Raw genomic sequence first — 21,855 nt, 5'->3', positions numbered from 1 at the left:
TATACATAAGCTCAGACGCAAAGCTGAAAACCTTTTATTTTTAACCCATGGTCAGGTGTTATTACTATATTCACCGATCAGCCAGAACATTAAAACCACTGACAGGAGAAGTAAATAACATTGACCACCTTGTGACAATTCAATGTTCTGCTGGTCCACGAGTCACCACTGTTTTAGAGGTATAAGGGAGACCTACACAATATTAGGAAGGTGGTCATAATGTTATGCCTGATTGGTGTGTCACCCAATACGGAGTCCCTTCTTTGACAATGACACACTTGACTTGTCAGGCTGCATTACCTTTTTTTTTTTTTGTGCCGCTCGGTCGGTGCAGTGTGAAGCACACGGGCTCTCATAAACTCATTACCAGCCTTTCGCTGTTGACGTGGCGAGTCAAATGGCTTGCTGCTGACCCATCTGCTGGTGCGGGAGGCACACAGTAAACACCTCTCTCCAAACACTGCAGGCACAGATGAATGAGCACGGTCACACACACACACACACGCATATGAGTTAGCGCTAACCTCACACCATCAGAAGACGCACTGACATGAATACCCTCAGATAAACACACACACACACACACACACACACATCAGGGAAGCGCTGTGTGTAGGTGTACATATACTGTGATGAAACATTCAGCGGAACATATGGTGTGTGGGACTCCGTGTGCATGGAAAGACGGAGATGGAATTAACCGAGCTTATCCTTTGACCCAGTGAATGTGAATCCATTACACCTGGCTGTGATCTGTCTTGGCAGCGTGGGAGATCAGGTGACTGCATGGAGGGAATTAAAAGCTTCGCATTGTTGCGAGACAAACAGGCTGCAAGCGGGATTACCTTCTCCTGTTTTTATGCATTCACCGAACACACGAGTTTAGTTGTACGCTTTCCCAGACTCGTATGCTGTATGAACTGCAATGGATGTTATGTTAAACTTAGATCATATTTCACTGAGTCATTTTAATTTGGAAGAGGCATCGCTGCTACAGTCTATGGTGTATACAAGAACGAGATATACAAGGGGTTATTGTCAATACCGAACGTGAGTTGCTTCCTGAAGTGAGAACCCAAACTCATCAAGGAACACTTGGACAGCTAATTGGCTTTCTGGTACAATGACTTTTGGCCAGTTAGGAGAAAATCCCCTCCAGGTTTCCTTGTGCTGTTTATGGTGTTTAAGACAATAACATGCAAAAGAGGTCATCTGATTTGAGTTGTTTTTTTTTTTTTTTTTAACATAACCCTAACCCCTACACCTAACCATTTGAGGGACACTTGCTAATGGGTTTCTGGTATGAGTTTCTGACCAAAGCATCCAATATCACTTCATGCTTGAGTCTGTATGAACATTTTTTCATATAGCTGTTATCAGAAATCCCTCCCTCCTACTTTCCCCATAATGTTTATGGTGTTCACCAAGTGCTGTGGGTTGCTGTGCAAAGTGAGTTGCAATTTCCTAACCCTAGGACTCTAACCAAGTTAAGTACACTCACATGCATAGAAAAAAATGCATTTCCTTGTACAGTTTATATTAGTAAGATTGGGGTACAAAAGAACCCACTCACAACCTGATGTGAGTTATTCCCTGAACTGAGTCAATCACCACTAACACTAAGTCTAAACAAGCGAGGTACACTTGAAGATGCATAGAACTACAGGTTTGTGGTATGAATATGAGCCAAAGGGATCACTGTGCCAAATCTGAAGCTATTTTCTCCATGCGGTGAGCACGTAAAGCCTCTGGAGGCATAAGAAGCTGATGAACCATCTAGCCTGACTTCACCTGTGTGCCTGACAAAGAGAGCATGCCTAATCTGCAATTAACATGCCAGTGATAGAGGAGCATTTGATGAGGACTATGCTCATCCTGTCAATTCGATGCTCAGTGTGCTCCTTCTCCTCTAGACCTGCAAATGATCTCACCTGCTAAAACCAACATCATAACAACTGTATAATCTTGTGTTCTTCATTACCTGCTGCTAGAGTCCATGATTATAGTAATGACGATGCATCACGACTTGGCAGCAACGTGTCAGTGGAACGGAGTCGGGGCATTTCAGGCCAAGGAGGAACGCTTGGTCTCTGCTGCCATCTGCTGCCAAGAAGCAGTAACAAAAAGAGCAACTAGCATCACATCAGCTATTTCGTTCCTGAGCTAAGCCTCTTTTGGATCCCACACACAAATTTTCACTCTGCTATAACATTTAAATGTACACACAGATAAAAATGCATCAAATAAAAAGTAAATTCTTTTTTTTTTTTCCTGTGAAGTCAATTTTATTTATTCTGATTCATGTTTAGAAAATATACTCATTTCCAGGCCCGCAAAATCAGATTAAAACGATCCACTGACTGATTTAAATACTCTTGAAGAGATGGGAGTGCATGGTAACACGTTTCTCAATCATCAATGTCAGCACACACCAAAAACATACTTACAAACACAGTTATCAAATGATTATCACGAATAAAAACATGATTGTTAACTGGCAGAGTTACCACAATGGTTAGTGCAGTTTTATATTCAATATATACATCCCATTAGAATAAATACAGTACAAACTCACTTTTAGTAGTCACAGATTGTCAGTAAAAGACGAGAAGGGGATGGAATCAAATATTTCAATACTAAATGGTTTTACACAAATGCATAAAACGACGATTCATGAGCACACTGGAGAGACACTGAACTACTGTATGTGCAGGTTCCCTTTCGCCTGAGAAAACCATAGCAAGTGCAAGCAGTTAAAACAGAAAGCTACAGTACATGCATTTTCAGCAACAAATGTTTACATGGATTAAAAGAAGGAAAAGAGCTGCTGTTGAATCATTGTCGGTTGAGTCCACAGTCCACAGTTTTAAAAGCTCGTCTCTCTCCAGTCCTCTGTGCTCCAATCGTTCCTTCCCCGCGAACTCTTCCCAGTCCGCAGGTAATGTCATAATGCGTCTCTGTTCTCAAGCTGAGGGCTTTCATAACCTAAGAAAATGTAATACGAGAAAATGACGTTAAAGCTGCATTCGTGAAATGTTAACAACAATGGATCAAATAGCTTGTGCGGCACACAAAGAGACAGCCTCAACGACTAAAACACGATTGTCACTCGAACCGTAAACGGTCGGAGAAATGGAGGACGCACCTCCAATTCTTTCCGTTGGTCAGACCGACGTTAGTATTCTGGGGGCACAGGCAGCACGATAGCTAGCTAGCTCTGCTCTACCTCTGCCACTTTCAAAGGAATGTTGGACTTTTTTTTAAATTAGTTTTTTCACCTACTCTCACGTTCCTATGGGGTCTCTTCACAGAGCGGTTGTCATGGCAACTGGCACCATGCTGATGTCACATCCTGTTTTTGTAATGTCAAAAAACTAAAATTAAACTCGTCTGAAAAATGGAGCCTTAAACATAAGGCAGTTTTAGGGAGAGTTTATGTATCTGCTCTCAAACTCATTCAATCAACCACATTTCCACAAGCTTCCACTAATATAGCACAGAGAACCCACAACCTATTTGTCCCAAAAAGGAGTTGGTACCAACTGGCAGATATAGTAGATACAGTATATTTTCCACAGCATCTAGTGGAGAGATGTTTACAAAGATATTTAATTTAACTCAAAACTCCAAGTGAATGCTAATGCAGCCGTTTGTCTTCCAGATATGTAGTAGAATAGCAGAAGTAAAGTGAGAGACTATATCAAAGAGATGAAATGTCAATACGGTGTTCCCTGCTTGGTTGTGATGCTCCCAAATGGCCAGAAATCTGCACTTTTTCAGTATTTTTCTCATTTAAACTGAACCATTTCTTTTAAATGCAACTTTAAGTTTGGCAACCCTGGATCAGACATGACTCACCACGAACTGAAACAATCGCTCCATCACAGCCCTTACAGCTCAGAGAATTCAGATTGTGGACAGGAAACAAAAATAGGCCATGTGCCAGTTGCCTGGAGTCTCTGCTTGATGCTTAGTCTAGCTAAATTCAACCAAAGAGGTCACAGAGGACCAGTTAGGGCTCACATATTCTATACAACTAGCTTTTATGTCACCATTTATGACATGTGGACCCTTTTATCATTCTCACAGAGATGGTAACCGAGTCCCCTGCAGCACATTTTTGATATATGCTTCTGTATTACAGGGGTAATTGGCTGCGGTTTTGCCGTGTCGTTAGTGCCCACTGAATTCCACTGCCCCCGGGTTTTCGTCATCAGTGCCAAACTGCTCCGAGAAGGAAGCGATGATGAATCAGCTAAAACTAGCTGCCAATTATCGGAATAATGGAACGTGGTATCGAAAAAAAAAAAAAAAATGAATTAGCTTCAATTAAAAGAGCAGTGATAAAAGGTCCTCCATTCAAAAGTGGTGAACTTCTCATCTAATAACACATTTATCCAGACAATGTCAGATCCGGCTGCCAGCTGCAATGAGACACATCTGGAAAACTGCCAAATCATGTCTTCAAATGATGTTTGATGATCTCTTTGTTTGGTCAGCCATCCATCAAATAACAGATCAAGCATGCATTTAATATGTGTGGTATGACTTATCCACGTCCTGTGAAGGGAAAAAGGTTTGCACGTATTTTTCTGTAAGAAGAGATTTAAGGATTTTCAAAGTAATTTAACGCAAATAACATTAGCACAAATCTATTGGCGTGATTAATATACGTTGTGCACAAACTCAAAAATGATCCTAGCACATGGCTGTCATACCACACATATTATCAGTAAGTGAAACAGATACATACACCTGGTCCCAGCAGGGTAGTCCAGAGATCTGTTTCTGTACTGGGGGAAACAAGGCTTTTTCATAGGGAATCTGCGATCTGAAGACCTCTCCAGATCGTAGGGGCTGTCACGTTCCATTCCTGAGGGGAAATGGCATGAGACAAACACACACACACACACACAGTGGGGTGTGGGAACTCAAAAAGGGGATGCAGGATAACAACGGGTAACACGGTGGATAGTCGATACAGGACTTCTACAGGCTCATATCACTGTAAAAAAAAACATGTGCATTTGTATCAAGGGGTGTAGCTGCATGCTAACGGTTTACTGTACAGTATGCTCATAAATATATATTCACAACAGCAGGGGTGCAGAAACAAAAACAAACAGAGACATACAGTACCTATGTCAAAGGAGTTGGACTTCTTGGTGTGATGGGACGCTGCTGGAAATCCATTATGGCCTCCCTCCTCATCTGTGGTCATGACAACACCCATGATTATCTCTTGTCCTGACCACCTGGTCCCACTAACATCATGATAAACTGAATGCTAGAAATTCGACTATTTATTTTAAACAATGGACTGGGCTGTTACCATTCAGAGACACTAACAAAATGTATATCAGAATATACATTTTTAGATTGCTTCTGCCCACCGTGGGCACAGTGGATAAGTCCAATGAACTTGAAATGTCACTGAATTGATTCACAAGAGGAAGCTGACCAATAAGTACTGGGACCCAGCTTTTCTATGACACCACCCAATTTAGGTTTCAATCATGTTTTCAAACACTTGAGCAACTTGTTTTGTTTGTTTCTGACCCTCTAGGAAAATGTTACACAGTGCGGGGAAGACCTGCACAGAAAGAATATTTGTTTTCCTCCTAGGGAAAAACAACCAGATCTAATGCTTACAGTATTAGTGGCTAATATTTTCCTACTGAACTTATCTTACACAACACATCTCATACAGACTGGAAATAAAACTCCAGTCTGCATGAGGCATTCTTATTGTGGAATATATAACTATTACCGTACCGTGACTGATGATGGCAGGATCTGCTGCTTCTGTCTTGGCAGATGCTGGTGGGCTTTCCCTCTCAGTGCTCCCCTCTTCCTCGATGATGGACTGAGCTGGAGGCAGACTCCTCTGACCACTGGCTTGATCTTCTCTTGGAGTGACAGGTGAGCTTTTGGGTGAGATCTTGGTCTTTTCTGGGGAGGGTTTGTCCCGTGTGAGGTCCAGGCTGGGCTGATGGAGGAGTACAGTGTCAGGTTAGGGTTAGGGTCACAATGTGCGGCCTGAAAAGCATTTTCTTTTATCATACAGCAGACGCACTTTATTGGGGATGAGAGGACGCTGAGCCTCTGGATCTCGCCCTCTGTGCTTGTCTTCAAGCTTTCTTTCGCTTTGGTCTTCTTTACCCTCCAGCCTTCCTGCCTCTTCTGGTAAGACAAAGAACAGTCAACACATACTTTGCAATGATCTATCAAAACTTTGTTTGGAATTTCAAAGTAAAAGCCCAGAAAGGGGAATACTGACAAGAAGCAGGAGTACGTTTTATGTGCACTTAGAAATATAAGCCTTGGCTCAGAGGGCTAAGGCCCTAGACTGTCAAACAAAAGACACGAGTACAAAGTACACAACAGACAAACCATCTACAGATATGGGCTGGATTGTTTTCTTTTTTTTTCTTTTCCTGCTGCAACCTTTGATAGACAAAAATATAAATAAATAAGTAAATAAATAATATGCCTTTTGGGATTGCCACCTGTTTATCCAGTATGCTTCTAGGTATGTGCATGTGTTTACAGCATGTTGATATGCTGATGAGCTGTCACTGGCCCTCCAGTTAATGAAGACAAACAGCTGGAGTTTTAGTTAACGCTTCCTGCTGTCCTCATATTGCAGAAAGGTTTTCAATCACAGGATAAAAAGGTTCATTCCGGTGTCGTTCCTCCATTTTTAATATTGGTGGACTTTAGCATTGATTTTGTGACATGACCAGGTTTGGCCTCCGGCTATTGTGTTGATCTCTTTATTCCCTTTGAATCAGACTGCAGTCTGAGGTACTGAAGAGGTTTTACTCATTAAAAAGTCTAGACTTGACTCTAACAGTGACCTTTTCTCTATAAAAGGCTAACACACCTCAGCTTTAAACTGCTTTTCGTTAGTTGGCTGAGTTTGTACACGGCTTCATCTAAGCTTGTAAAACACTGGCTACATTTACATAAACAATATTTATTCAACTTTAATTCTGATCGGGGATTCCAACCTAATGTATAAATGGAAATTAATTATATTAATTAATTAATATTAATATATAATTATTATATAATACGTTTAGTAATTTGTGTCCCAAAACAGCAACTATATACAACCATTTTTTCCGGTGGTTCTACCTGTTGTGGAGAGTGAAGGAGGATTTTCCTCCCTAACTTTTCTGACAATACTGAATTCATTCCACAGAAGACAGAGTGTTTACATGATCCATTTTTCAATCCAATAAAAAATTCGTCAGATCAGGCCAGAAGGACCAGAGTTTACCAACTGAGATGAACTATTAACAGAATACTTGTGTCCAAGCAAGTTGCATTAAGTGATAGAAAAATACATCACTGTAAACCAATTAGTAAATGTATTAGTTCTACTTGTGGTCCTTCATTAATTTAACATCAGCACTTGTTATGAGTGGTCTCATTATAAAGATGAAATGTTGTTCAGATAATAGCGTGTGATTAAACATAGACATAGTTAGACACAGATTTCTTAATTTGCTGCTGAAGCTGCAGTACCTAAACTCTCCTGCAGGTGTCTCTGCCTCATGACAGCCAGACTGGGCTTGGTGCTCTGTGGAGGAGGCTCTGGCCTCAGCCCACAGGGGGACACGCTTCCACCGTCGCCACTCTGTACGTCCTCCTCCATCTCAGTCCTCGAGTCTGTCAGAGGCACGATCCTCTCCTGCCTGCCCGTCTCCATCTGTCTGTCCGTCTGTTGTTTGAAGGACACCACGTGGCCGTTAGTTCGAGTATCTGTCGGGGCATCTGAGATGGTGATCGATCTGTCAGCATCTTGGTCTGTCGCTTTGATGTCACAGGTGCTGCTGCCGTCCGAGTCCTCAATTTCTGCCCCGATGCAGCTGTACACCATGCTGACCAGATCTGTGGACTGGATGAAAATGAAATCCATATCAGTTGTTAGACATCTTTGTGTGTTGTGACTGTGCTGAATCACATACCTCTTTAACATGGTGCTAATAATGGTGAGTTTTAAGGCACTTAAAGCAGATTATGCTTCATTTTGTGGGGGATGTCCTGAAATCCCCTCATCACTGAGATGTGGTCCATGGACTCTACTAAGAGAGAGTCTTACAAATGTGTTCTCAGAGAGAGTGTGTGCGCGTTTGAACACAAATTTAAAATAGGCCATATAGTCCTCCACACTTCAGACGAGCCACATAATTCCAATCCAGAAATGGGCTGGGAATAGCAGGTGGTGGGCACAGCATGCAGCAACACACTGTGTCATTGCATGTGGGACTATATGAACTGGGAGCAGGATGCTCACAATTTTAACCCTTATGACTTAGACTGGAAGCAAATGTAGGAAATGGAACTGAAATAGAAACTCCTTTGCCCATTTTATATTGCTCTAAAGCTATTGTAAACATATTTGAATCACACTGCTTTTAGAAATGTGATTAATTCATATTGAAAAGCAGTCTTTGTGTCCTTGTGACTGACTCTCTGTCAATTGCTGCTCTATTTAACAGCAGAATGATGAAATGTATCCCAAAGGAAGTTTGTGGAAGGTAAATATACATTTCCGTGGGCTACAGCTCTCGTAATGAATCTCCAACAGCTCCAGGGCACCTGTTCTACAGATGTCAGTAGCTGCTCGCTTTGACCGGGTTTAATTTGGGATTCCAAGTGTCGCTTCAGTGTAGTAATTGTGACTTTCTCTGACACTGTACCTGTCTTTGGATGAGGCAGGGGGGGCTGGCAGCTCTCACCCCGTGCACAGGTACACCCTGAGTTGGCCGAGGTGAAGGCATGGTACCATTCGCTCCAAGAACAGCGCTCTCTGGCCTCACAGCGTCTTTGGGGTGAATCATTGAGTAGACGTTCTCTGAGGCGCTGAGAGGGAGAGAAAGAAATAACTTTTATGTATGAATCAAATGTTGACCTGGAGGCCAGTCTTTTAAACTGTTAGATTATACGATCATAAACTTTCTATGCCAACAGAGTGATGACGATGCAGTTAATGAAACGGTCCTGATGCAGTCACACTTGCTACGTTGCGTGCTGTTGTTAGATGACAAGAGAAATGTATGTATAGTTCAGCTCATTGAATGCAGCAGCAAACAATCTCTTCAATCGCTTAGCAACAATCTACAGGTGAAACATCACAAAACGGGGGAACTGTCTTTGAAAAGCTATTTCCATCTACGTCTGGCCTTCAGATGAGTCATCTTTTCTTTGCTTTTTCTCCCCTTCACACTGCTGCGGGCCTTTCTCTCTCGGTGGAACTGCATTTCGTGCGCCGCAGCAGGAATGTTAACCGGCAGAGACAATGGTATCATCATTTTTGTCAGCACATCTGTTGCCGTAACACAAGCTATAGAGCAGTCACCGAGAGCCATTTTCCTTTGCTTCGGACAATTGTGTTGTTTAACGTTTGCAGTAATACTGGGAGACGTTCTCCCCTCAACTGTTCATCTGTGAAATGTTATTTTTCAATTAATACTTTTTCCACTATTCTATAGACGGTCTGCTTTTTAACTACGGCTCCATTACATAACAGCAGCTTAAAGCAAGAGGAAAACAGTCGGAGATTAGGAAATATTTCCTCCATTAAAATATTTATGAAGCTGTGAAGCGACGTTAATGCCCAGCGCTGGATTCATTTAACAGCCATCTCACTCCATCTCTGTCGGCGCACTTAAAACGTTACTCACTCCAAGTCCTGACTAGAGATGGTGGAGTTGCGGTTCTTTCGGAAGCCGGAGAAGATGGACAGTACGCTGCGTCTCTTCTTCCTCCGCAGCGACTGGGCCTGATGGAGTGATGACAGCTGACTGAAGGAGGAGGAGGAGGAGGAAAGGAAGGTTATTTGTAAGGACCGATAAGTAATAGAGCAGGGGTAAAGCTAAATGTCAAAGGGGATCTACAAATACCAAAACCAAGAAAACAGATTTAGAAGTGAGCAGTCCACGCCCACAAAATGCATGCTGGGATACTTGGCTGTCCCAGATCCACACAAGTTAGCTCCCGCTGCATCGATCGGGTCCGTACTTTGTCAGAGGCTTTGTTTGAATTGGAAAACAAGTGATGACATTTCTCAAGAACACACAAGTATTGATAAATGGGCACCAGTCATTAATGGCAAACTGATCCCAGAGTTAACGGACTACAAAGGTGTGAGCCATCTGACAGGGACCATACCTTTTCTTCTACGTACACCAGTACAGATGCTTTAATACGTCTGACAGAAGGCGCAGCGTTCACTGCCTCAATGAATCCTTTTTATGCTCGGCTGGTGAGCATAAAGCACACGCTGTCGTTTAACATTACAAGCCTTGCTCCGTGGTTGGTGCAGACACAATGCCATCCGGCATCAAGCTTCAAATTCCTCCGACGTTTATCACGATTTTACAATTCCAGCTCATGTTTTTGAGCATGAATCCAAATGTACCCTAATCAAGTGAGTGGCTATTCAATGTGAAACACTGAGACGGGCTAATGTCTTTCAGAATTACACCATCCTTAAGCCTTAACCTAATCTGGACAAATCATTATGTATTTTTAATTACTAAATTACTAAACAGCAGTTTTATAAGTGAATAATAGAAAAAAAATCAAATGTCATTTGACAGAGATATTAGCATTAACAGCATTCATTTAGAATTGTTTTGTCTCCACCTGATGAATAATAAATCTGGGGTTCACTGGCTTTTTGGCTCTGTTTTTGGGAGCTATTTTACTCCTGAGGGAAAGTCTATTGCAGCTGCTAAGTGCTCAGCTACGTACACTGAATGCAGTTTGGTGCTGTCAGGTAGCGTCCAGTACATTTTAAGAGCTTCATCAAAAACACCTGCCTGTTGAAAGCTGCATTACAAGAGTAAATTAAATCAGCTTAAGTAATTAAGTAAGCTTCGGTGCCCAAAAGCCACAACTATAAGCTGTAAAATGCCAATATGCAGAGTGGGCCGATAATTATCTGTTAGGTTGTTGCCTAAAATGACTCCTTTCACAAGCAAGTGGCCTAAGACCCATCAATAATATGGAAATATAGATTATTTTAAAGATTGATGCCTCTTTAAAGAGACCCCAAGATCAGTTCAATAGTAGAGCACAAGATTAAATAGTGTTTTGCTGTATTGTATTGTTCATGTTTGATGTGTATTGTCACATCATGTGCAAACAACAAGTCAATAAAGTGGTCATGGCTCAATTAGTCATTTTAATTAAAAGACAGGTACCGGAAGTTGCTAAATCACACATTACAGGATAAATTATTGAGATATATAAGGTGCAACTCCCTGACCTAGTGCTGTTAGTACTGCTGACCTAGTGCTGCAGTTTTCAATACGCATCTAAAATCATTGTTACATTTATGCATCTGTACATTAGCTTTACCACAGAAAAAAGGGAAAGATCAAATTGCTATGCACCACCACTGTACAGTTTCAAGGAATTTTTATTAAAAGAAACAGAGTGATTCTATCTATAATATTTACGGTATATGCTTGAAAATGTTCTCAGCATTGAGCAAGTAGAGTTACAAATGCTGTTTATTTCCAGTACTCTCAGTGCACACGGGATTCTTTTCAGTTCTGTGGAAAAGGAATCATGCTGACAGAGTTTTGAATCTCTGCACATTCACCAACAATAAAATGAGACACATTCGCTCATATAAAGAGTCTGACAAGACACGGCTGTGATAAGTATTTATGTGAAGGTTTGAGGCTTTGGGAGACGGTCCATGACTAATCCACATGGTGCTATTGATGTGCCAACACTGTCAGAAATACTGAACATGGAAGTGTTCAGGTGAATAGCACAGAATTTACATAACATATTATATTTATTTTCCCTGCTTTGAGGCGGGAGTGAAAAATAGCATCACCTTTTAATGTGATGTGCAGAACTCAAAAGCAAACAGTCGCCAACTTTGCGGATACTGAAAGAAATTTGTCATCGTCATTGTGTCTCTGACTTTTGGTGACTGATAATTTATATCAGATTTATATATTTACTGAACTTTTAGCTCGCTGTTTGGTCTCTACCAACTCCTAATCAAGTAGTTCGTAAGCTGCTAAATCTTCCAGTATGTCCAGCTGCTGTATTAATGCACTTAATGGAGTCGCGTGGAGATTTTCTGTAAACAACATTTAGGTTTCAATGGAGTGTTACTTAAAAACACAGTTTGTTCTCCTGAAGACCCCTTTCCCTCTAGTATGTATGAAGCCTTTCAGTCGTGTGTGTAAGAACATTTAACTAAGTTTTCAGCATGTGAATGAGTTTGGTTTCAGATGCTGATTCTGAATAATATCTCTAATGGCCACGCATACAAAAGTAGTGCATGTTGTAAAACCAAATGATGAACCGATGAACACAAACACTGAGAGCAAAGGTAACTTGATTGCTGGGGGACAGTATTCTGTGGGTTCACCATTACAAGTAACCCTTTTCATCAGTGATTCATTTCATCCATTGTTACTGTGAAAACACTGTTTGTAGCCGCTCTGAGGCTGAACTATAAAGCCAGCAACAGCAGGTCCCACTCAACAACAATTATTTTGTTATAATTATAGGATTTTGAACGGCTTTCTCGGTCCTAGATTGATGTGGCCGATAACTACCGCATAATTATCACATACTGTCTCACATAATTACGAGATGAAGTTCCAGCGTTTCTCATTGGATACGCCCCTATTAGACACCAAAGAAGAGAATGTGAGGTTCTACCGATCCACCAGATGTTGTGAGTGTTGTGCAAGGAGATATTTATATATTTACTGCATATTTTACTAAACGCAAAAATAAAACTGTATTCTACCTGTCAGGCAGAACTCTCTTGCTGTAGAAATCAGGCAGTCCATCCTCCAGCATACTGACTCCCCCATTCTCCGAGCAATGCTGAACACACAAAACAGGAAAAAGATAGAATAACACAGTAACAGTGATCAATATGCCATGTCGACAAAAAGCTCAAAGGCTGACAAAAGGTATTATCATTTCAAATGGCTGGCTGGGAAAACTGAACCCACTGCCAACAGGAGTCTGTTTGTAAAACAGCTACCCATCACACAGCCCTAACCGGGTTTGTACTGATTTAGAAAAAAAAGAAGAAGAAGAAAAAAAGCTCTTTCAAAGTCCCTAAACAAACAAGCCGCTAAGTTAGCCGGCTGCCCTGCAGCCCCTGGGAGATGGTTGCGCATGATTACCATTTGAGTCGCAGAGATATATGCGACAGCTTCTCTCTTTAAAAGGAATATATTTTAGCAAAGTGCCGGTGGCAGTGAAAACAAGATGTGGAGTTCACACAGTGCAAGAAATTAAAAAAAAAAGAGTTCTATCCCGTGTTGGGTTTGCTTCCTCACCTCTGCCTCCATTTTTCAGTTCTTTTGTGGAAACACTGGGTCAGTCAAAACATATACAATAATGCCTCAGGCTCAAAAACTCACCCAGGTTCCATAAACAGAGCCCAAGGAACAGATCTTTATACAGGTCTCATAATAAAGTATTATTTCACAAGGTAGTAGCTGCCCTTCAGATGAAACCGCTGGGCTGTAGCGGACAATGATCCTTCACAGAAGTTCAGAATAAAGTTAAAAATCGCCAACTCACAGACTCAGGGAGAAGGTGTCCTGCTCTGTGTCTCCGGGGTGGGCGTGGCCTGACGTGGGTCACATGACGCAAGGGTGAGCCGTTGGTGGGGAGGGTGGACAGACACTCCCATGAGGCCGAGTGGGTGAGAGGAGCAGAGTGCGGTGGAGCAGAAGGCGTAGGAGAAGAACTGGGCTCCTCACCTAAACCTGTAACAAGGTGGGAATAAACGGGGAAAATATTACATTTACATGTCACATACGAACTGCAGCAAAATGGAGATTTAATCATATGAAACATGAGATTACTTTTAGCAAGATTAAAATAGGCTGAGTGAAGTTCCAGCTAGTTTAAACAACTGTACAATGTGGATCGCTCATTAAATCGTGGTGTATCGCACACCACTTAAGTAGTTAAAGATATTTTTTTGGGCATTCAATAAAAATAGAAAGCCAATTGACCCTTGCCTGTCCACTATATTACACTATAAGAGCACTTGAGGGCAATTAGCTGCCAGCCACGGCAGTAAACTCACTCAGTCTGGTGGAGACGGGACGAATTCTCCTAGTTCTGGAGCTCCGCTTCTTTATGGCCATGGTGTCCTTTTGTCAGAGAACATAATTGAACATGCAGTAGAGCGCTTTAAAATACTGAACAGTCCACACAAACACATGAGAACCACACAGAGAGCGACTAACAAGACTGGAGCTGTGCTAAATGTAGCATCTTAGCAAAATACTTCTTAAATTACAGCTAGAATGGGTGCATTTTACAGGAAATGAATATGATTGAATATGATTGGTCAGTGTTCCTCTGAAAAATGTAAGGAACTTTTTCTTGCACACAAAAAGGAAATGAACAGTTGATAGAAAAACTGTTTTGCTCTTTAGTAAAGAATACAGTACAGGCGTAGGAGGAATGGGATCTTGTTGACATTCATGTAATGTAACAGCAACGACAGCACATAAGCAAAACAGAATGTTTATATAGGCCTACAAAACCTGCCAAAGTGTAACTCTATAAATACTCTATGAATATGTCCTACAGCTCAGTGTTCCAGTTCAGGAAAAAAATATTACATAAAATATTAAAAACTTTTTTAATGGTGTAATTTTGCAAAATATTTGCATAAGTGGTATACTCATGCATAGTAATCATGCATATACACTGATTCCGAGATAAAGGAATCTCATACACGCATAGTGTCCCAGCATCTGTCTCAAGTACTTACTATTCCCAGGCTCACACCAAAGTCATCATCGGGGAATTCGAGAGACTCCATTATTCTGGACTGTCTGATGGTGCGTCTGCCCGTCCCCACGTCATCCCAGCGCTTCGCCTGAGACACCTGCCGCAGCTGATGAAACACAAACATCAAAAACATCCTTCACCTTCATCGCACACACACACCAACGCTCACTGTCATACGGCGAGGAGCAATAGCCTTAAATGTAATTTCAGAAGAGAGGCGTGCTCGCCCTCCTGCCCACAAAGCTCACAAACATAACCAAGGGCACTTTGTGAACACGAAGAATAGAAATTAATATAGTTTCTTGATTATGAAAGCGAAGGGAGGCTTGATAGAGGACATGCAGGCACTGCAGATAGACTAACAGGAGAATGACATGTAACAACAGAGGCAGCTGACAGAATGCAAAAGCAGAGCAGGTCAGGCAGTGTCATCACTGGGAGTCTATTTTTGTCTGTTTTTCCACTCGCAAACAATTTGATTTCATCTGGCAGTGAAGCTGCAAGGTCCTTAACTAGCTCCAATCAAGTTATGTTGTCTCTGAGTGCAAAGTCCTCCTTAAAAAGACGTCGTATATTGTAAACATTCATCCTGATATGGTAATGACACATGAAGCAGAATGCAAAGTTAAAATGACTGCACATGCTCAAACAGCCTGAGAGATCTGCATGCAAAGCTTTCAAGACATTAGGTTCCAATGAGTCATTGCACATATCAGGAGAAGCTTCTCAGAAAAACTATTTTAGACGCATCTCACTAGAGGAGAAAAAAAAAAAAAAAAATGAAGATCAAAACACATTGCATCATCACTGAATGTACACAGCAGGGAGAGGTTTTCTCCTGCAGCAGGTTACTCCTCATTGTCATTTACATACACAAGCAAAAACAAGTAATTCTTCTCACAGAAACACTGGACATTTTTATCAAAGTGAGATTTGTGGAAAGATTTAAACCAGTCAGACGTTCTCTGACTCTGTCTAGTTTGGATCAATACATATTAAGGGAGGGAACATTTGGAGCTTGTTTAAATTGCAGACTGGACAACAGTATTTCCTCCTGAAATTGATTGGAGCAGATTTTGTTTAACCAATTAGAAGAATAACTCTGGAAAATACTGAGTTACTGTGAGGCTGCTAGGTAACCCGTAAAGCCTTTAGGAAGTTGTTAGGCTAAATAGTCCGACACCTCACCAATACCCACCTTGATGTTGTAAAGCATTGTGCATACTGAGCAGGTGAGACATCAGGGGGTAATTAGTAAACGTTATACGTGCTGGTAGGTGTTTATTTTTGTGTTTAGACAGAGCTAAGCTCAAGCTAAATGTTTAACAGACTACATAACCCAAAATACAGAAACTTTTCATTTAAAAAAGTACTCTGCAATTAAAGCAGAATGTTTTATGTCTGATGAATAATATATTGATATCATTTATTGTAGATTTTTGCAAAAATGAAAAAGCATTTTCTGTAAACTGTGTGTGGATCACATTGGTTTGATCATGAAATGCTACAATGCAGTCTACAACTCATATTTTGTAACAGCAGTTTGATGGTGGTTAACATTTGACCACGTGTTTTTCTACTGTGATAAAACAGAATCCAGCTTTAAACGAGAAGTACCATTTTTCTACAGTCTACATAAAGGCGTGCAGTAAAGGGTTATTACCAGTACCAGGGTTTTATGAGTGGTGTAGAGCTCTTGTAGAATCTGATCCACTATGGAGTTGGTCAGATAGGAGACCACAGAAAGCTTCACCTCTCTGACACACACAGGAAAAAAGAAGGAAACAGGCAGAAAAATGCAATTTAATTAGTACCCATGTTTCCACTACAATTTTTCTCAAAATAAAAGCGATATTTCTGAAATTTTGATAATGTACAATTGCTCTTTGTACGTATTTCCATTGAAAGGTGTTTTTGCTGTTTTTTTACTGGTCACATGACCCCTTGCGCCACTTCTGGTGACACAGGTAACGGGGAAACGCCAGTTTTTTATTGCAATGTTTAGGTTTCGCATTTCTAGAAGGTAAAGGAAATGCAGCAAGTGCCTTTGCTGGAGTTCTGCCCAACTTGAACTTTTAAACCTGTTCTCTTTCTTACTCCAAGGCTCTGTTGATATCCTCAGCTGCTCTCTCCATCATGGCATTGCGAATGGCGGAGCGAGGGATTGAAACTTGTTCTGAGATGGACGACAGAGGTGGACTGAGCCTCTCAGCGGCTGAACAGGACATGGGGCACAGCTCGCGGCACAGAGACACCATGGAGTCCACGACCACCTAGAGAAAGGTGATGCAACACATACATTATGTACATTTAATAATGAGCACGCTGTTCCAAAGGACTTCCTTCTATACGGTGTGTTTTCATCTGCTTGATTTCATGATTATGTTTTCTGAGCTATGCAGCTATTACTCATCAGTTATTATTCCAACAACTTATGGGACTGGTTCACACCTGCAGACATAAAATTGATCATTTTACACTATGTGAATATATTTGAATATATTGAATGACCCTTGACTGACGTCATGAAGGTTCCGCGACCATCTTGTATTTGTACCTGCAGCAAAAATGAGTCAGTCGCACGGGATGTGGTTGCGGCTACTTTAAACAATAAAGACATTGTTAACCCCTTGGTGAATGCTTGTGCGGACAATATCCTGAGACCTGTGCCCAACTCTATGGTTCTTCTGAGGAAGAGGTGCGGCCCCTTTTTAATCAAGGGAGACCTGCACAGCAGCAGGTTGCAGCATTTGGAGTACAACCTACAGCAAAAAACTTTTCCAGTTCAGTAAAATAGTGAAAAATTTCAATTGATGCCATTTTGTAAAGCCAGTGAATTCAGAAGGCTACCACTCTGATGAAAAGGATGCATGATTCATTCCATATATTCAGGGACTCATTCAATATATTCAAAGTGCGTTGCCTGTACAATAGAGTGTATCTTCAGACATGTTTTCTTTTTTAGACATTTTAGATACGGCGTTGCCGTGTAACGGAAGTTGTCATCGTTACAAATGCAACGGTTACATACTGTCATTGTTGTTTCAATGCTTGTGAGTAGATTGTGTGTATTGTTTATAATTCTGATAATACTGTGTGTTATTTTGATTTGGACCTGTTGTCTGTATGCTGAGCTGTGGTAGTGGGGGCAGAGTACAATGTTTCATTCCATATATTCAAAGATTAATTTCCTGAATGGCATGCCATAATAAATATATATATATACACACACACACATATATATAAATGGGTATATATATCATTGGATTTGTTGTGCTACTGAACCCCAAAGGGACAAAAAATATGTTAAACTGCTCCTTCCTGTGAATTTAAATGCTAGATTTCTTTTGAAGTCAGCAAACCTTCACCCTACACACAGTCACAAGCCATTAATGGTCGATTTAAATGCAACCAGTCTGGAGCCCAACCACTGTTTAAAATACGAATGCATCAGGGAAAGGATGCTTCCACGATTACAGTCACGGTTCAGGCCTCAGCCTACCTGCAGCTCCTTGTCAGCAGCTTTGGCCAGCTCTCCGGCCAGAGTGTCCAGGCGCTGTCTGACTGGACCGTCCACCGACAACACGTGGGCCAGCTCACACAGAGATGGGTACAGCTGATGAAGACACACAACAGGATCATTTATTCAGCTAAAAGTAACAAGGCCACAATTGAAGTATGTGCCATCACAAGTTAACAATCGAAATTGAAGTGGACACATCAGAAAATGCAAAAATAACTGATTGAGTTCTTGAAAGTTTATTATGTTAGCTATTAAATTATTGTTGAAAACACATTTCAACTGGTTTTATTTAAACAAATATATTCTTTACATTGTGGAAATGGTTGGCAAAAAACTCAAGTTCGACAGTCGGTAAAGGGTCTTGTTTAATCAAATGATAGTTCTATAGTTCTATATTTGTGAGGACCCTCATTTGACATGCTTGTCTTGTTAATCCTAACATTAACAAGCTCAACCCTAAAACTAATTAATAACCATCAAATTGTCTTTTACAGTAGTGAGGAGCAGCCAAATTGTCCTATAATTGATGTAGAAATTATGGAAAATGAGGAACACACACACACGTTTGTATGGTTATTTTTGTGAGCATATTCATGGAAATAATTCATTATCTATAATCTTAACATCATAACTAAATTCCCTGAAATACCCTGAACCTAACCCACACATGATGCTAATCTGAGACATAAAAGAGCACTCTGAAGGTCTGTGCGAACACGAGGGCTGGTTCAGTAAAATCTGATGGTTTAAAACACACACAGGTTACACAAGTACACACACACACACAGTCCACTCACAGCTCTCGAGTTCCTGGCTTCTTTGAGAATTTGTCTGGCCGTCTGAACCTCCTCTCCTTCCTCACAGCCTTTCAAGACACAAACCTGCTGCTGCACCCGCACACACAGACGCTCCATCACCTACGCACATGCAAAAATGGATGAATAGCATTAATTTCACAAATGCAATATATTAAAAAACTTGAAATGTTCATCCTCTTGAGCACAAACACACCTGTTCGGCAGTGCTGGTGACGAGGCCTTGGTTCAGCCTGAGAGCCTGCTTCTGAGAGAAACGCTGAGTCTGGTTGTTCCTAAGCAGGGCACGCTGGATCTGCCACACATAATCCCACAGAAAACAAACAAGGAGGCAGAGGAGTGGAGATGACAGGTGTTTACACAGTGGAGTGTGCTGGAGACCAAAGACAAGTCCATTTGCATGGTAATAAGAAGATTGCAGAGGGAGAGTTTTGATCCCTGGAAATAAATGGGATGCCTTTGATTTATTTCCTTGACTCAGCAGGTGGATGTGTTCACCGCATCATCGTCTTACAAAAAGGAAAATAGAATCAAGTGCTGCCCGAGGAATCAAACAGGCAATGTGCCGGCAAACAGAACCCCAAGCTAATTAAAAGCTTTATACAGTACATATATATATGCTGGTAGTAAAAAGGGGCTTTGATAAGAGCCAGGAGATCAGCGGGCTTCTCCCACAGCAGTAACTGATCCAATGTTAGAAGAACCTGCAGGCAGAAATCCTGCTCCGGTAAACAGATATTCACACATACACTCACTTGCCAAACATTAGGTACAACAGTGAAAACTACTTTCTTGCACTAAATCCACCTTCCAGAGTGTTGTGACGTTCAGTTTAGCACAAACCACCGACTAAAACGGAGTTGCCAAAACAATAGGAACATGTATCAATTCAAAACAACACAAGTTACTAAAGTGGTACTACAAACCACAATAAAACAAAATAAAAACACATTTAAATTTACAGCTCTCTCAGTCATTTGGGAATACTTATGCAGGAGTGTTTTATTAGAAAACAACAACTCACTAGTGTACCTAATGATCTGGCAAGTAAGGGCATCTACACTGCTGATACGTTGGCTTGTATCTAAAAGAGATGTACCAGAGATGTATTAGAAATACTCCTGTAGTCTCAAAGCCTCTGGGGAGAAGGGATGTTGTGCGTGACTTCGTGTTGCTGCAAGTAAGATCCAGACTGGATCTGTTCACTGCAGCTTAGAGGCTGAGTGACAGCAGCTAGTTAGCAGCAATATCAGGCTTCTTATGTGTCATCCAGGACTCATCAACTCAAGATGATGAACCAATTTAAAGCAATTTGAACTTTGTGTAGCACAACTGACAAAGCAGAAGTTATAACGTTGATATAGACATCCAGGACACAGTGATACAGTTAACACTAACATACTATGTGTAGAGCAGAAATATCAGATATGTTATATATAATATGGTTCTGTTCTGTTCTGTTCTGTTGTTCTGTGTTCAGTATGCATCTTGCAGATTCTATGCATCTTCCAGGCAGAGTGGACATAGATTAACTTAAAGTTATGTCTACGGTTCATTTATAGAAGGTAATTTTCTCTAAGTTTTTTTTTTTTTTTGGACACTAAAGGGTTTGGCCAGTACCATTTGTCTTCCCTTAATGAGGAGGAAATGTGATGCACACAATGACCATTTTGAATTTAACCATTTGCAATCACACATTCTCTTAAGGATGCTTATGGATTTCATCAAGCCATAAGTACAGAGACCCCCCAAGACTGTCTGCTCAGTCCACTCCTGTACACCATCGTCACCTACGACTGCATCCCCTCCCAGAACATCACATTCATCATCAAGTTTGCTGACGACACAACTATCATCCTGCTGATCTCAGGTGGAGTGGAGGCAGCCCACAGGGAAGAGGTGGCTCAGCTGGCGTCCTGGTGGCAGGAAAATAATCTCTCTTTGAACACTGAGAAGACTAAGGAAATTATTATGGGCCTGAGGAAGAGGAGAGACCAACATGCCCAACAACACTTCAACGGGACTCAGGTGGAGAGGGTGAAGACCACCAGACTCCTTAGCACCTACGTCAGCTAGGATCTCACCTGAACTCACAACACATGGCAGACTGTCAAGAAGGCTCAACTCTTTTCTAGGAGTCTTTTTCCTAAAGAAGCTGAGAAAATGTGGATTATCCTCTAAACTCCTCAACAACTTTTAGAGATGCACAGTACAGTACATCCTGACAAACCCATCACAGTGTGGTACGGGAACTCACCATTCAGGACAGGGAGGCTCTGCAACCTGTCATTAAAACTTCACAGTTCATCCGTGTAGCAGAGTTCCCACCACTACAGGACATTTACAACACCCGGGTCACAAAGAGGCCACACAACATCATCACGAGCCGCACCCAGTCACGACACGCACCGTTCATACTCCTGCCTGCTGGCAGGTGCCATACGAGTGTGAAAGCAAGGACAACCACACGAGAAAAATAAAGAAAAGAAAAAAAAAAAAGCAGCTGCTATCCACAGGTCATCAGGCTACTGAATCACTGATTCAACTTTGATGTTCTTAACACATACCACCTCATTTCCTCGTCTGCACATATCAGCAACAATGTGACATTTGCACATCCGTACCTTTTGCATCGTCCCACCACTGACAGTGTTGCTCTGTATATATTTTTTCTAAGACTAACTATATTTCTTCCAA

The 21,855-nt window shown here is 41.3% G+C and overlaps 1 protein-coding gene across 3 annotated transcripts in view; it reads right to left on the bottom strand.

Annotated features, from left to right (window-relative positions):
* Positions 1-2,258: 2,258 nt before the first annotated feature.
* The window catches only part of carmil3 (capping protein regulator and myosin 1 linker 3), a 71,157-nt gene continuing 51,560 nt past the window's right edge, over positions 2,259-21,855 (bottom strand). The window contains exons 25-41 of one of the 3 annotated variants that reach the window (XM_047590508.1): positions 19,355-19,453; positions 19,141-19,260; positions 18,323-18,436; positions 16,918-17,093; positions 16,484-16,577; positions 14,801-14,926; positions 14,105-14,171; positions 13,591-13,778; positions 12,800-12,879; positions 9,696-9,815; positions 8,712-8,874; positions 7,534-7,906; positions 6,077-6,183; positions 5,776-5,989; positions 5,140-5,211; positions 4,756-4,873; positions 2,259-2,985 (exon numbers count right to left, since the gene is read on the bottom strand). In XM_047590508.1, coding sequence (XP_047446464.1) covers positions 2,979-2,985; positions 4,756-4,873; positions 5,140-5,211; positions 5,776-5,989; positions 6,077-6,183; positions 7,534-7,906; positions 8,712-8,874; positions 9,696-9,815; positions 12,800-12,879; positions 13,591-13,778; positions 14,105-14,171; positions 14,801-14,926; positions 16,484-16,577; positions 16,918-17,093; positions 18,323-18,436; positions 19,141-19,260; positions 19,355-19,453 — 2,238 coding nt within the window. In that variant the 3' untranslated portion in view covers positions 2,259-2,978. Of the gene's footprint in view, positions 2,986-4,753; positions 5,006-5,139; positions 5,212-5,775; positions 5,990-6,076; positions 6,184-7,533; positions 7,907-8,711; positions 8,875-9,695; positions 9,816-12,799; positions 12,880-13,590; positions 13,779-14,104; positions 14,172-14,800; positions 14,927-16,483; positions 16,578-16,917; positions 17,094-18,322; positions 18,437-19,140; positions 19,261-19,354; positions 19,454-21,855 lie in introns of all 3 variants that reach the window. The other 2 variants (XM_047590507.1, XR_007113166.1) reach the window with 2 other exon arrangements.

The sequence above is a fragment of the Mugil cephalus genome, chromosome 7, assembly GCF_022458985.1.
Source record: "Mugil cephalus isolate CIBA_MC_2020 chromosome 7, CIBA_Mcephalus_1.1, whole genome shotgun sequence".
Lineage (NCBI taxonomy): Eukaryota > Metazoa > Chordata > Actinopteri > Mugiliformes > Mugilidae > Mugil > Mugil cephalus.
Note: the sequence above shows the minus strand (reverse complement) of the source record. Positions and strands in the feature narration are given on the sequence as shown.